Genomic DNA, 15,313 nt, shown 5'->3' with positions numbered 1-15,313 from the left:
CTGTCCCATGATGACGAGGACATGGAATGGTTCCTGAATGGCAACCTCCTTTACACCAACAATTACAATGACATCAAGAACGTTGGCAATTGCTGCACACTGACAATGAAGCAGGTTAAGCCTGAAGATGCTGGCACAGTGACAGTGAAGTCAGACACGGTGTCAGAAAGCGCACCTGAAGGTGATAGGTGGGTCTGATCACCCCCCTCCTGGATGTAAGAGATGCTAAGGAGCTCCAGTTCATTCTATTGTGCAGCAATCCTGCTTCTAAAGCTCACCTCTCTGGGGCTCAGATAGCCACAAAAGTCATGATGGGCTTTCTTCCAGTGATTTATGGAATTAAGGATTTATGACTGCAGGGAGAGATCATTCAGTGTGTGTTTTGCCTCTGGGATGACTAATGACCAGGCTGTGAGCAACCTGATCTAGCTGTGAATGTCCCTTTTTATTGCAGGGGAGCTGGGCTAGATGGCCTTTAAGGGTCTCTTCCAATTCTAAGGATACTGTGATTCTAATCTGCTCTCCCCAGCAATTAAGCTCTTTTACTCTATGCACTCAGAGTTTGAAGGATTTCCTCTTTCTCCTTTCTTTTGCATTTGGTGGAAGTTTTTTCCCCAGTATAAACATCTGATGTGTGAAATAGAAGACAGATAAGAGGAGTCAATAATACAGGAAAATCAAAAGTGTTCCTCTTAATCCTGTGGCCTGCTGTATGAGCTCTGCTCCATGTGAGGGCAATGCCAGCTCTCCAGCTTTATAAGAGCTGCATCCCAATTACTTCATATGATATCAGTCCCACCCAAGGCAATGCAGGCTGTCCCTCCTGCTCCCTGTATTCTCCTACTGATTAGTTCAGAATTCCATAAAGTGCATTCAGTCAACGCACATGAAACCGCTTTAGATTCTATATTGGTGTCGTCAGTAGTGGTGAAGATTTATTTATCCCTCTTTAAAAATCTGAAAGCAATTTGAAATGTCTGATCTTCTGTATCATGTTGTTCTGTTTTGCCTGTTTAATTGCAGAGAAGCCTGCTGTCTTCATGAAGTCCTTGGATGATGTTTTTGTTGAGGAGCAGGGTGTGATTAAATTGGAATGCGAAGTCTCTATAAAGAGAAGGTCAAACCAGTGTGGAAAAAGGATGGTGTTGTGCTACCTTCTGGCAACAAGTATGAGCTGGTACAGTCTGGGAAGACCCTATGTCCCCTTATCCATGACCTCGAGATGTCAGATGCAGGTTTCTATACCTGTGATATTGGCACTGATGTTGCCAAGTCAAAGGTCGGCATTCAGGGTAAGTACTGTGGAAAGTAAAGGAGTGCTGAAAGCACATTCAGTGTGGTCACTATGTCTTACACCTATTCCCCCATGAGCCTTAATAGTTTCTATAATAGAAGTGTATTACTGCAATTTAGCACAGTGATGTCTGGAAAATTCCCATTGCTTTTGATGTAAATGTATCTCATTTTGCCATGAAAATCACCAAACACATCAAGAATGTCCTGGAAATGTTTCCTTTCAAACCATCCCTAAAATGGAGAAATGGTTTGAACACCAGTAGGGGTAGGATGGTAACAAATGAGCTAATAGAAACAGTTAATTTCTTGTCATAGGCAAAACCCTTTTTCTCACGCAGCATCCTAGAGTTGTCCTCTCTGTTAGGTTTTTCCCTCTGTAGCTCATTGAATCTTCATTCTGCTCCATGGACTGAGCTGCTCGCCTTGTAGTTCTTCCAGAGCAAAGCCAAGAGATTCACGTCTCTTTTTTTTTATAGCTTTCTGGTAATTCTGAGTGGAGAATGTCTTAGAGAATACATCAGTAAGGAACACAGCCATGTTCTGCAAATCCTGAGTTAAAACACCAGTACTGCTACTCATGTCAGTCACAAATGCCTTTTCTCCATATAAACCTCATACTAACCTATCTCTTACCTTCCAGAGCTGAATAGTGGCATTACCAAACGGCTGAAAAACACTGAAATCCAGGAAGGAGAAGATTGTACTTTTGAATGCATTCCGTCCCATGAAAGCATTGATGAGTTCAAGTGGACACTGAATGGAAGCAGAGTGGAAAGTGGTGGGCGATTTAAAGCTTCTAACGTGAGTCGGAAATATACTCTCATTATCAAAAGTGTGACTCCTACTGACACTGAGGAAGTCGTTTTTACTGCCCGTGGTTTAACCTCCAAAGCCTCTCTGTCTGTGAAAGGTAATGAGATGGGAGAGATTCTGGGGCCTGATTCCTTCAACTGTCTTCTGATAAGATTGTCGTGAGAGCTAACTCATAATATGGTTAAAGTGAATAGCAACCTTCTACTTGAAACTCAAAGCACTGAGAATTTCTCTTAAAAATAAGTAAAAGGAGGAAACATTTTACACAAATGTGAGAACTACCCAAAGCACTGGGGTAGTGTTGGAAATGGGCATCTCACTCCAGCTTGTTCCATTACCAGTAAATCAGGAATGATCTGTTGAGGGAACTGTGGGAGCAAATATCCTCTAAGTATAAGCTGAAGGGATGGCCTTCACATCATCTAGCTGTACAACAAATTCCTATCTAGAACATGTGCATCTGAGAGCATCATCCGAGGCTCCCAGTGTGATGAGTGGAGAGAAGAGAGAGGCAGTTTTCAGACATGGTTCATCATCCTCAATTGGGTAGATTTAAGAGAAAATAAATGCTGCCTGGAATTCTATTGTCTGTACTTTGCAGATTACTGCTGGCTGTAGGATGGCGTCTGTTGCAAGTGCCTCTCTAACTTATCTCCAGCATGTAGATGCATGTATTTTGAGAGAGGCATCCTACCCTAAGTGTATGTTACACAAAAAGCATGTTTTCTTCCAGGAAAACCTACTGAGGTTTCAAAACAGCTGGAGGATAAGACAGCAGCAGCAGGGCAGGACATCAGCCTGAGCCGTGAGCTGTCAAAACCGGATTTGAACATCAGGTGGTACAAGGATGGCAAAGCAATCAGAAAAAGCCAGAAGTACGACTTGCAGCAGGAGGGAACTGGGGCCATTCTGATCATCCATGACTCTACTGCCAAGGACAGTGGGGAGTACCCCTGTGAGACAGAGGACTCCATAACAAAAGCCAGGGTCACTGTGCAAGGTGAGTTGAAAAGCACACTGGGGATGGCATGTAGAGAAGTCGAGGTAAATATCTGCAGCCTGTGGGTGATGTTTTTCTCTTCTGTTTCCTTGAGCAGGATCAATTCTTAGTTTTCAGAAAATATGATGGATTAAAATCTTTTCCTTAAAATAATCTGGAAACTGAATGATTCTCCAGTGTGATGTGGATCTGGGCAGCCTGGTCTGGTGGTTGGTGACCCCTTGGAGGGGGTTTGAAACTAGATGATCTTTGAGGTCCTTTTCTACTCAGGCCACTCTATGATTCTGTGATCATTCTATGATTCTATGATCTTGGGTGTTAGTGAGCCAAGAAAAGATGGCAATCTGAATTAGTCTATATTGAATATGTGTAATCAAAACTATATGCAGTTTATCAGATGAGATCCTACCAGCGCATGTATAATGGTATTGAACTTTCCAGATATCTACTGGAATTATCAAACCTATGTAAATGGGTGGACTCTGTGGTCTTAGACTCTTTACATCTCTATGTGATATTCTGAAATGAGGGCAAAGGAGATTCAGGACACCTCTGTATGCTTGGGACTTGTTGTGGTAACTGTTGTATTAGGCAAAATACGGGGATGTTATCGGGCTGTGACGTGACAGGCCCTTCCCCATATTCTGGAAGAATCTTGCTACGTGTAATACAGTAGGCGTAGACGAAGTGGACAAAGGTTATATAAGGTCATGTGTGCTTCAATAAATCGCCATTTTACCACGCTACCACCTTGGTGTCACTTGGTAATTGGTCTAACTACTGCTTCAGTTGGAGGCGAGAGATCGTAAAGCCATTAACGATCATAAAGCCTTCAAATGGTGACCGCCGACGTGATTCGTCACGATTAGGCGTGATTAGGGACTTTTGGAGCAAGGTAGTTGTCTGCTAAACGGCAGCAGGATCCCACTGCGGTAGCGAATCCTCTCATCGCGGAGTAGTGGAAGCCCAGGGTCGAAGAGGAGTGGCCATCACTCTTCGACAGTTGGGAGAGCGAGCTCGGAATCCCGGAATCTCGGAATCTCGGGGACCCCCAGGAACCTTCGGGGAAGCGCCAGGGAGCGGCCAGGAGAACTACGTTCGGCCGGGGCGACATGGAAGCCGTTATCAAGGTAATTCTTCACGCTTGCAAACTTCACTGTGGGAAACAGGCTCCTTCCAAAAAGGAGGTAACAGCAGTTCTTTCGCTGCTGGAAAAGGAAGGGCTTTTAACAAACCCGTCTGATTTATACAATCCTGGCAGATGGGATGGAATTACGGCCGCACTATCTCAAAGGTCGCTGGCCACTCGAAAAGTATCAGAATTCAAAGTATGGGGACTTATCTTGGAGGCGCTGAAAGCAGCACGGGAGGAGAAGCTAGCAAACCAACGTGCTAGAGAAATTCTGGGCTTGGAGACGGGGGGAGGCCGGGGGGGGAGTCTTGACTCTCTTACAGATTCAGTGCAAGGCAAGATGGCGCCGGCTCCCCCGAACACACCTGTTCCTTCGCCTGAGACGGACATTCCAGAAGGCAGCCCTGAACAGGAGGACACCCCGCCTCCGCCCCCCTATCCTAACTCCTCGTATCCTTCATTGGACGCCTACAGGGATGAAGGGGGAGGGAAGCCCCTCGAGGAATGCGATGTTGCTACTGTACCTGATAAGAACAAGGACAAGGGAGAGAGAAAGGGGGGAGGCATGCTGGTGCCACCAGAGCTGAAAGGAGGAGGTGTGGTCCCACCAGAGCTGAAAGGGGGAGGTGTGGTGTCACCAAGGAAAAGTGTAAGGAGGGGTGGTACTTCTTCGTTGTCGGGTCCCGCCTGTTGCTGTGCGTATGCCGAGAAAGGGGGGGATTGTGCCAACCCATGTGATAGTGAAGGTGAATGTGGGTGTGATGATTTCATGTGGCCCGCCCAAGGGGCTGGCCAAGCCGCCCAAGGTGCCACCCAAGGGGGATGTGGTCCTGCGTGGGCCGCCCAGGGGGCCGCCCAAGGGGGATGTGGCCCCACGGCACCCGTACCGTGGAGCCCACCCACTTTCACTGATTGGGCCCAGACAAGGGAGGACCTCCAGACAGCCGACCCAGAAACAACAGCTTTTGCCCTCCCGATAATAGTGAAACAGGATGGTCCGGCTTGGACCCCTCTGGATTCCAAGGCGATTACTCGCCTTGCAGAGTTAGTTAAGAACAAGGGCTTGCGTTCTCCGGTAACTATGTCAGCAATTGAGGCTCTCATGGCCTCGAGTCTCCTGCCGTACGATGTGGTCAGTCTCATGAGGGTGATTCTTGAGCCCGTGCAGTACACGCTGTGGTATGATGAATGGAATAGATTGCTTCAGGCTGTTGTCGCTGAGGCAGCTCGTAATAACAATCATCCGGCTAATGTGCATACAGGTCAGGGCCGTGGAGCTAGGGTTGAAAGAACTACTCTCTTGCGCCTTCAGGGACTAGCAGATGGTATGGTGGGGTCCCCGGAGGATCAAGCAAGAGGGCTGAGAGAGGGGGAGTTAGCTGCGCTTACAAAGGCAGCCTTTCAGGCTCTGCTGACAGTGGCTAAAGTTGCGGAGCCTGTGCTCCCGTGGTCCGACATCAAACAGGAGCCTTCTGAGTCATTTTCTGATTTTGCAAATCGCTTGATTCGTGCCATTGAAGGGTCTGACCTCCCGAAGGGAGTCCAGCCTTTGGTTGTGATAGACTGTCTCAAGCAAAAGTCGCTCCCGGACGTTCAGCAGATAATTAGGGCAGCTCCTGGAACTTTGAACACCCCAGGGGAGATTATCAAATATGTGCTAGATCATCAGAAAAATACTCCCTCCAATAATGATGGCTTGGCAACTGCCGTGCAGGGAATGGCTGCCGAAGTCAGCTCTGCGATTAAATCTGCAGTGATGATGGCAGCTCGCACCGGGGATGAGAAGGGAAAAGGTCCGTGTTTCAAGTGTGGGCAGCATGGTCATTTTAAAGCACAATGCCCCAAGAAAGCTGGGCAGAGCAAGCCGCAAGGAAAACGTTGTCAGTTGTGCAATGGGGTTGGACATGTTGCGCGTCACTGTCGAAAATTTGAGGTTTTGCCGCAGGGAAACTGGAACGGGAGGGTGCCAGCGGCCCAGGGCCCCTTCCCGCTTCATTAAAATGGGCCAAGCGTGTTGACCACACGGTGGCGCTGACGATGGATCTAGGTGATAGGCCATTGGTGAGGGTCATGATGACGTTGGACCCTAGAGTGCCTACACTAGGTCCTAGGACGGTGTACCTTACAGCTTTGTTGGACTCTGGTGCAGATGTTACTGTTATTGCAGAGCGCGATTGGCCATTCCAGTGGCCAAAGGTTGCAACATCAAAGGTCCTGATAGGGGTGGGGGGTGAAATGACCACCTCTGTGTCGGATGCAGAAGTGGGAATTTCGATCATCAATCGAGATGGCTCAATAGAAAAAACTGTTTTCATCACCCCCAATATAGCTCCGATCATGGGATCTGTGCTAGGCAGAGATCTTCTTCTCATTGGGTTACGGCTGACAAATTTATCCTAAGGGCCACTGTCCACCACTTGGCGCTGCAGCATGCGATTCCGCTGCGTTGGAAACAGGATACATCTCCTGTTTGGGTGGATCAGTGGCCCATTCCTGCTAAAAAATTGGCAGCGCTCATACAGCTTGTTTCCAGAGAACTTGCACTAGGCCATATAGAGTCATCGCTTAGCAATTGGAACACGCCCATCTTTGTCATTCAGAAGGCCTCTGGATCGTTTCGGCTGCTCCACGATCTCCGAGCAGTCAATTCACAGATCATCCCCTTTGGTCCTGTCCAGCAAGGGGGACCTTTGTTGTCAGCAGTCCCACAGGGATGGCCTCTGATGGTCATTGATCTAAAGGATTGTTTCTTCTCTATCCCATTGGCTAAACAGGATAGGGAAGCCTTTGCATTCACAGTTCCGGTTGTAAATAATCGAGAGCCAGCTCAGAGGTACCAGTGGAAGGTTCTTCCGCAAGGTATGGTCTGTTCACCTACGATCTGTCAACTTGTGGTGAGCAGAGTCATAGAACCAGTGAGAAAGGCACTGCCAGGATGCCAAATCGCCCATTACATGGATGATTTGCTGCTTGTTGCACCTGATGATGCTCAGTTGAAAACGTTGGAGGGGCAGATCGTCCGCACCCTCATCTCTGCAGGGTTTGTGATCTCTCAGGAAAAGATCCAGAGAGAACCAGGGATTGAATTCCTGGGCTATAAATTTGGATCTTCCACAGTAATCCCGGAGGGGCTGGAGATTAAGCCTCAAATTACAAACTTATGGGATGTGCAGAAGTTGGTGGGGGCACTGCAATGGGTGAGGAATGCCATTGGCATCCCTCCGCGCCTCATGAAACCTTTCTATGATCAACTGAAGGGATCAGTCCCACAAGAGGAGAGGCATTGGAATCCAGAGATGGAGTCAGCCTGGCAAGAGATACTGTCAGCCTGCTCCACCAATGCCCTTGCCAGGTGGGAACCTGATCGCCCGTTGGAGGCTGCGGTCACTAGGTGCCAACATGGTTCAGCTGCAGTGATTGGGCATGCTTTGAACTCTCGGCCACGCCCACTGTCATGGTTATTTTCTGCTCAGCCGGTGAGAGCATTTACCACATGGCTAGAACAGCTGTCATATTTGCTGCGAAAGGCTCGCCTCACTGCAATCAGAGCTTTCGGGAAGGACTTGGAAGTCATCTATTTACCAGGAGCTTTTCGAAATGTGCAACCTCTGCCAGATGAGGTGTCATTGGCTGTTTATGACTTCAGCGGAAAGTTTTGCTATTCAGACTCACTGCCAATTTTTGAACTGGCAAAACCCCTCCAGATATCATTGCGACACAGGGTCCTGGACACCCCTGTGAACGGTCCTACAGTCTTCACTGATGCTTCGTCATCAACGGGCCAGGGGGTGGCTGTGTGGCAAACAGTTGAGGGTGGCTGGAGTTACAAGATGATAACAGACAAGACAGCAAGTGTTCAGATGCTCGAGGCTAGGGCTATGGCAGTGGCACTACATCTTTGGCCCACGAAGCCTTGCAATGCTGTCACGGATTCTGTGTTCGTGGCAAAAATGCTGCTACGGATGGGAAAGGAAGGGCAACCGAGTACAGCAGCTGCAGCCCTGTTAGAGGATGCTTTAGCTATCAGGGTTGCACCCGTTGCCATCCTTCATGTTCGTAGCCACTCTGAGGTGCCAGGTTTCTTTACAGCAGGAAACGACATGGCTGATCGGATAGCAGGGAACCAGGTGTGCACTTTGCAGGAAGCTCGTGATCTTCATTCAGCACTTCACATAGGGGCCAAGGCACTGGCTCGAGCCTGTTCTATCCCGATTACAGTCGCTAGGGAGGTAGTGCAAACCTGCCCTCACTGTAATTCTGCGCCAGCTTTAGGAGCGGGGGTTAATCCTCGTGGTCTCGCTCCATTAGACGTCTGGCAAACAGACTTCACAATGGAACCACGGATGGCCCCACGACAGTGGCTGGCTGTGACTATTGACACGTCCTCTACCGTCATTGTAGCCACACAACATGGTCGTGTCAGTTCTACAGCAGCACAACACCATTGGGCCACGGCTATAGCAGTTTTGGGAATGCCGCGCCACATAAAAACAGACAATGGTTCTTGCTTTATTTCGCGTTCGTCCAAAGATTGGTTAGCTCGCTGGAATATCACACACACCACAGGCATTCCGGGAAATTCGCAGGGCCAAGCTATCGTCGAAAGGGCTAACCGCCTCCTCAAGGAAAAGATTCGTGTCCTTGGGGAGGGGGAAGGCTATTCGGGAAAGATCCCAGTATCACAACAAGGGGAAATCTTGGCCCGCGCACTGTATGCACTAAATCACTTTGAGCGAGGAGAAAATTCCAGGACCCCCACCCAGAAACATTGGCGGCCAAGAATCATTGAAGAAGGCCCGCCAGTAAAGATCAAGGTGGATAATGGGTCCTGGGAGTCGGGATGGTCCATACTAGTCTGGGGAAGGGGGTACGCAGCAGTAAAATGCAAAGGCACAGGAGACATACGTTGGGTGCCATCGAGAAAAATTAAGCCAGAGGTTGGTGGCGAAAAAGAAAATGTCAGGGAAATAACAAGAGCTGAGTATCCTCTTCCAGGACCTCTTGATCGGCCGCCCAAGGAATCCTGAACTGGTGGAGCGCAGAAGAAGATCTTTCATCTGGATACCGAAGAAATTCTTGAGACTCAAGAACCCAAAGGACCCAGAGAAACAACCCCTGCTGCCAACGAGAGACACCATTTTGATGCTGCTATGTCTTTTGTCTTTATGTTGGTCGCCAGTGGGGGGTGTTCACTTGATCCAACAACCTGGGAATCTGTGGGTTACTTGGGCGAAACAAACAGGCAGGACGGATTTCTGTCTTAGCCTGCAATCAACTACCTCGCCATTTCAAACATGTTTAATTGGGATTCCTATATGGGGGAACTCCTCTGAGTTTCAGGGATACGTAAGATCATATAATCCCATACAAGATCCATGCAGAGAATTCTGTGCACTAACAGCTATTAACATCACACGTAGAGATTTAGGGAATGACACTGTAATCCTTGCCAGCAAAAGGATAGCATGTGTTGTTTGTACACTGAATGTCACTCTTCCTTGGGATCCCCAAGAGCTGCAGATATTGGGGTCTCAACAGGTACCTAACGATACATGGGATAAAGAGGGAGGCTATTGGTGGTCTCCTGGATGTATTGGCTTTGCAAGATTTAACCACGAGAGGAGCCGTTCAAATATTTTAGATCTTCTCACACCTCAAGGTCCTTATTGGAATGCACGGAAAAATAGATCAGATCCATTCACTACCGTCTATCCACACAATACAGAGCTATTTACCTGGGAAGGGTCATATTGTGGCTTCCTTCCAAACACATCCACACCTAGGGAAAATAGTAGTTATTGTCTGCCTGAACATTGGGTGAGTAACCCTGGTGTCATTAATGTGTCGAGGCCTGATGGTTCTCAACGGGGAATAAATTGTAATCTCAGCAGCAAGTATGCAAAAGGCTGCTGTTTTGAACCCAGGGCAAAAGAACAGGGGCTAGAAAAATACATCTGGAACAACTCCACTGCGAAAGCACTGCCACCGGGTATATTCTTGATTTGTGGTGACCGTGCATGGCAAGGTATACCATCAAATGCAGTGGGAGGACCTTGTTATTTGGGACGGTTAACCATCTTGTCCCCACGAGCCCTCGACTGGGTGCGCCTGACCAGAAACATGACGAAATCTCGGAAGAGACGGAGCATTCACACACTGGCATCGGACTGTGGTGACAAAGTTCAACTTTGGGGACCAACAGCAAGGATTTTTGCATCTATTTTTGCACCAGGAGCAGCTGCAGCGCAGGCGCTAAAAGAGATAGAGAGACTCGCTTGCTGGTCCGTGAAACAGGCTAACATGACTTCCACACTGCTGAGTGAGCTACTTGAAGACACTGACAGTATTAGACATGCTATGCTTCAAAACAGAGCAGCAATTGATTTCTTGCTTCTCGCACAGGGTCATGGTTGTAAAGACTTTGATGGGATGTGTTGTTTTAACTTGAGTGATCATAGTGAGTCATTGCACAAGAAGTTGGAGTGGTTAAAAGATCACACCAAGAAGATTGGCATCCAAGATGATCCTTTTGGTAACTGGTTGGAGAGTTGGTTTGGTGGTATTGCACCATGGTTCAAGCAATTGCTTAAGGTAGTGCTGATAGGGCTTCTCATATTCCTCGCATTTATGGCTTGTGTGCCGTGTGTGTTTCAATGCTTGCTAGGCTGCCTGCAACGCATGGCTGAAAGAATGGTTAATACGCAAATAGAGTATCATAAGATGCAAGATAGGCTTTAAGGTGAGATTTAGGTGTTAAGATTTAAAGAGAAGTTTACACAATATAAATCTATAAGCTTATAGACCTATAAATGTGTGACCTTGTATATATGTGTGAAATCTGCAAACTCTATAGAAGCAGGAGGTGAAGAGGCTGAAGAAGAGGAGGAAGGTGCTAAGGAAGAATCAGAAGAAGGCAAAGAAGGTGAAGAGGAAGATGGAGAGATATTGTTGCGTATTGTAACGGGTTAAGCCTTTTAAGCATGGGGAGGGGGAAATGTTGTATTAGGCGAAATACGGGGATGTTATCGGGCTGTGACGTGACAGGCCCTTCCCCATATTCTGGAAGAATCTTGCTACGTGTAATACAGTAGGCGTAGACGAAGTGGACAAAGGTTATATAAGGTCATGTGTGCTTCAATAAATCGCCATTTTACCACGCTACCACCTTGGTGTCACTTGGTAATTGGTCTAACTACTGCTTCAGTTGGAGGCGAGAGATCGTAAAGCCATTAACGATCATAAAGCCTTCAGGTAACAAATCCCTTTGTCCTACACCCTCATCCTTTTTTTTTCCCTTCCAGAAAAACCTAATTACTTTATCAAGGAGCTTTCAGATGTGAAAATTGAAGAAAGTGGAAGTGCACTTTTTACATGTCAGAGCGAGAAAGCCGCATCCTTCGTCATATGGAGGAAAGGCATTGCTGAGCTCAGGCCTGGCAGGAAATACAAGAGGGCACAGAAAGGACGAGACCTGCAGTTGTGCATAAAAAATCTGGAGAAAAGTGACAGTGACATGTACACCTGTGACATTGGTGATGCCCAGTCCAGAGCCAAGCTGGTTGTACAAGGTATGTGTGAGAGCCATATGACTGCGCATCCTGTTTCTCCACTACCAAGACATTATCCTGGTAGAATTTGTACATTTATGGCAGGTCTTTGGGGCTGCAGCTGTCTGGCCTGAATAGCGGTTCACAAGCCATGCACAGAGCAAGCTGCACGGAAAGGGAAAGAACTACCGACTAGAGCAGTGCCATTGAGAACTTTATGTATCATTTAAAAACCAAAAATGCTGATGTACGGTGAGGCTGGTGACCCAGAAATCAGTGTGAACTTTCTATCTCTGACCTTTCTGAGTTAAAAATAGTCCTCCAGAGTTCTAGGCAAAAATTCCCTTATGCTGCATTCTGGGTAGTTGTCACGGTTTAAACAAAAATCTACCTGTGTCCGTGACAGGGGGGCCACAGGCAAGCGAGGTGCTAGAAGGAGCTGAACCTCTGTCCCAACTACTTCAGAAGCAGCCCAAACCCCCTCGTACATGGCTAAGATCTCCTTCTCAGTTGGAGTGTAGCACTCCTCAGACCCTTTATATGCTCGACTCCAAAGTCCCGGGGGTTGGCCTTGGGTTTCTCCTAAAGCTCTTTGCCACAAACTCCAAGTGGGACCTTTCTCTCCAGCAGCAGTGTAGAGGATGTTCTTTACATCCTGTCCTGTCCGTACTGGCCCCAAGGCCACGGCACGGGCTATCTCTTGTTTTCTCTGCTCAAAAGCCTGCTGCTGCTCAGGACCCCATGAGAAATTATTCTTCTTCCGTGTTACCTGATAGAGGGGGCTCACTATGTGGCTGTAGTTTGGGACATGCATTCTCCAAAAGCCCACTACTCCCAGAAAAGATTGGGTCTCTGTTTTGTTGGTGGGCGGAGACATAGCAGTGATTTTGTCAATCACATCTGCTGGGATGTGACGACGTCCATCTTGCCATTTTATACCTAAGAACTGGATTTCCTGGGCAGACCCCTTCACCTTGCTGCGCTTAATGGCAAAACCAGCTTGCAAAAGAATTTGGATTATCTGTTTTCTTTTCTTGAAAATCTCTGCTGCTGTATGGCCCCACACGACAATATCATCAATATACTGCAAGTGTTCGGGAGCAGTAAAATTATTCATGCTTTATATGATGTTATGATGTGGAATACTGATAGCAAAATTACAAAATTATTAAACCATGACACCCTGGTATTTTTCTTTTTTTTTTTCTTAAATATTTTCCTTTTTTTTTTCTTAAATATTTTCCTTTTTACTATTTAAATGTTATGTGCACATCTTATAGAAACACAAGGCTGTTTACAAAGAAGTGCATGCTGTGTTGCTGTATGATGAGCAAGATACATCTATTCTTCATCTAGCAGGAATAGTTGCTGAGCCTTAAGAACAGTTTCAGAAAGCTTTGGGAATTGAATTTGAGCGTTTTCCTTGTTTCTGCAACACAAAATGAAAATTTATGCTGTATACAAAGAAAAGGGGAGTCCAAACTTGTACGTTAAATTTGAAGGAGATCAATCTGGGGTAATATTTAAAAAAAAAAAAAAAAAAAAAAAAGGGAGTGTGGTCATCAAATACTATAAAATATATTAGCTGTTACTAGAATACCACTTATCTTCCCCCCATACGAATCACTGTCATGTTGTATGTGAATTTGTGAGGTGGGTTTTGAAGCTGAAATTAAAAACTTCTTGTATGGCTGTCTTCATAGTGGCTATCCAGACTATCTGTAGAAATAACAGCTATTATGTAGTCAGCTATTCACCAGTTTTAACTGATTATAAATTACGTTTCAGGGTGGAGAACATAGCATAGTGCCTGACACCTGTGTTGATCCTGAGGGCATTCTTGATTCTGTGCATTATGATGTCATGGATATTAAAGAGCAAGCTGAGGCAGCACATAGTTCCATTGTATCCCTGGAGGAACCGAAGGAAGATATTGGCTGGTTTGAAAAGCAGCTGGAGAAAACTAACTTTGAACTGATGGAGACCAAAGAAGAGCTAACAGAGAAAAACACCAAACTACTTAAAACTGAAGAAGAGCTGATGCAGAAGAACAAAGGTGAGTTATGCGATGTGAAAGGTAGAAGACAGAAATAGTTCATTAATCTAAAAGAGAAATAACCAGTTTGAGTAGGAATTAGAGGAGATGTTCTACCTTTGGAACCATAGCCTGTAGATAAGTGATAGTTTGTTCCTTGTGTATATTCAGGTTCAGCAATTCCACGGTTTTTGGTTACTTCTTTTCTTTTTTTCCCCCTCTCCTTTAAACTGCAACTAGCAGCTTTACGCTTTTGTAAGTATGGGGTTAAATGTCTATATCTTGATTTTTACTTTTATATTGTAATCTCTTCTTTATGTCTTGTTGATGCAATGTTTTCGTTCCAAGAAATATAGAAAACTTTTGAGTCACTCTCAATAAGTGAAGACCACATGCAAATTAATTAATCTGTTCAAAAGCTACCTAAACATTAGAATATCTGGAAAAATTGATTACTTAATAAACTATCTATTGGCTACTTATGTAATACAACCTTTTCTGTGTGTTACAGACTTTGAAATGCAGATGATTAAATTGGATGAGTCTGTTGAGCAACTTAAAGAAGCAACTGAGGTAACTTTATCAAGAAGATGTTGTGTAAAATTGTTTTAAAACCAACTTGTGGTAACTTAAAATGCTATTCCAGTAGGCTCCATTAATAGATTTCTTACCGAGCTTAGCTTAATTTGCCTTTAATGCATTGTGTAATTCAGCTACTTAACACTACATTAGAAACTGATGACTGAATTTTTTTTATTTTTTATTTCCAAGAAAATGAATGCACAAAATGAAAGGATTCGAGAGCTAATGGACATCGTGGTGCAGAAAGATGACATTATTACAGAGCTACAAGACTTAAAATCTCATTTAGAAGAAAAAGTAAAAGATTATGTGAGTTTTACACATCTCCATATCCTTATACAAAAAAAGGAAAACACTAATTCTATGCTTGTAATCAACACATTTTTGGAAAACTGATTTTCTGTATGTAGCTGGTACTCTCTTGAAATTGTAAACAATTCAAATTTATCTGAAGGTAGTTGTTGTTAACACAAACAACAAAAATATCAGTGTGTTCCACTAACTCCTGCCTCACACTCCTACATCAGAGGAAGAGCAACAGTAAAAGTATGTTGAGTAGAGTTGGAAGTACGAGTAGGAATGGTCAGGATATCTCCACGTTCTATGCAGTCCATAAAACTTTATCCTGACTAATGTACTGTGAGCTACTGAATATGTGAAGACTAGCTTGATTAAGTATGTGTGCATACCACTTCTGGTGGGTTTTGTTCATTTTTTGATGTTTGGTAGCCTGAAGTAGCTCTGAAAACATTTATAGTTAATTCTGTCACTCAGATCTCTAACCTTGTAAGCTTAGCAACTTGACCCTTCTTAGTCTTTGACTGTCTGCATCACTGCAACTTAGTATTTCCATGGTATTAAAGCTGACTGTGATGAGTAGTCATGTCCTCACCTATTACTTCTTCCAA

The 15,313-nt window shown here is 45.5% G+C and overlaps 2 protein-coding genes across 2 annotated transcripts; both read left to right on the top strand.

The window, feature by feature from the left end:
• Window positions 1-1,027: 1,027 nt before the first annotated feature.
• On the top strand, window positions 1,028-2,718 carry LOC146758082 (obscurin-like protein 1). The gene is made up of 2 exons (XM_085518320.1): window positions 1,028-1,292; window positions 1,937-2,718. The coding sequence occupies exons 1-2, from the start codon at window positions 1,094-1,096 to the stop codon at window positions 2,269-2,271; spliced, it is 534 nt and encodes a 177-aa protein (XP_085374446.1). The 5' UTR covers window positions 1,028-1,093; the 3' UTR covers window positions 2,272-2,718.
• A 1,121-nt stretch (window positions 2,719-3,839) lies between these two features.
• Window positions 3,840-6,296, top strand: LOC146758081 (uncharacterized). Its single transcript, XM_085518318.1, has one exon. The coding sequence runs from the start codon at window positions 4,222-4,224 to the stop codon at window positions 6,238-6,240; it is 2,019 nt and encodes a 672-aa protein (XP_085374444.1). The 5' UTR covers window positions 3,840-4,221; the 3' UTR covers window positions 6,241-6,296.
• The last annotated feature ends 9,017 nt before the right edge of the window (window positions 6,297-15,313 follow it).

This window comes from Coturnix japonica, chromosome 17 (genome assembly GCF_054131305.1).
Source record: "Coturnix japonica strain WE chromosome 17, WE-NBRP24, whole genome shotgun sequence".
Lineage (NCBI taxonomy): Eukaryota > Metazoa > Chordata > Aves > Galliformes > Phasianidae > Coturnix > Coturnix japonica.
Note: the sequence above shows the minus strand (reverse complement) of the source record. Positions and strands in the feature narration are given on the sequence as shown.

Coding starts and splice junctions, on each gene's coding strand:
- LOC146758081 (XM_085518318.1), top strand. CDS start 4,222: ATGGAAGCCGTTATCAAGGTAATTCTTCACGCTTGCAAACTTCACTGT.
- LOC146758082 (XM_085518320.1), top strand. CDS start 1,094: ATGCGAAGTCTCTATAAAGAGAAGGTCAAACCAGTGTGGAAAAAGGAT. Junction 1,293..1,936: donor GTCAAAGGTCGGCATTCAGG/GTAAGTACTGTG, acceptor CTTACCTTCCAG/AGCTGAATAGTGGCATTACC.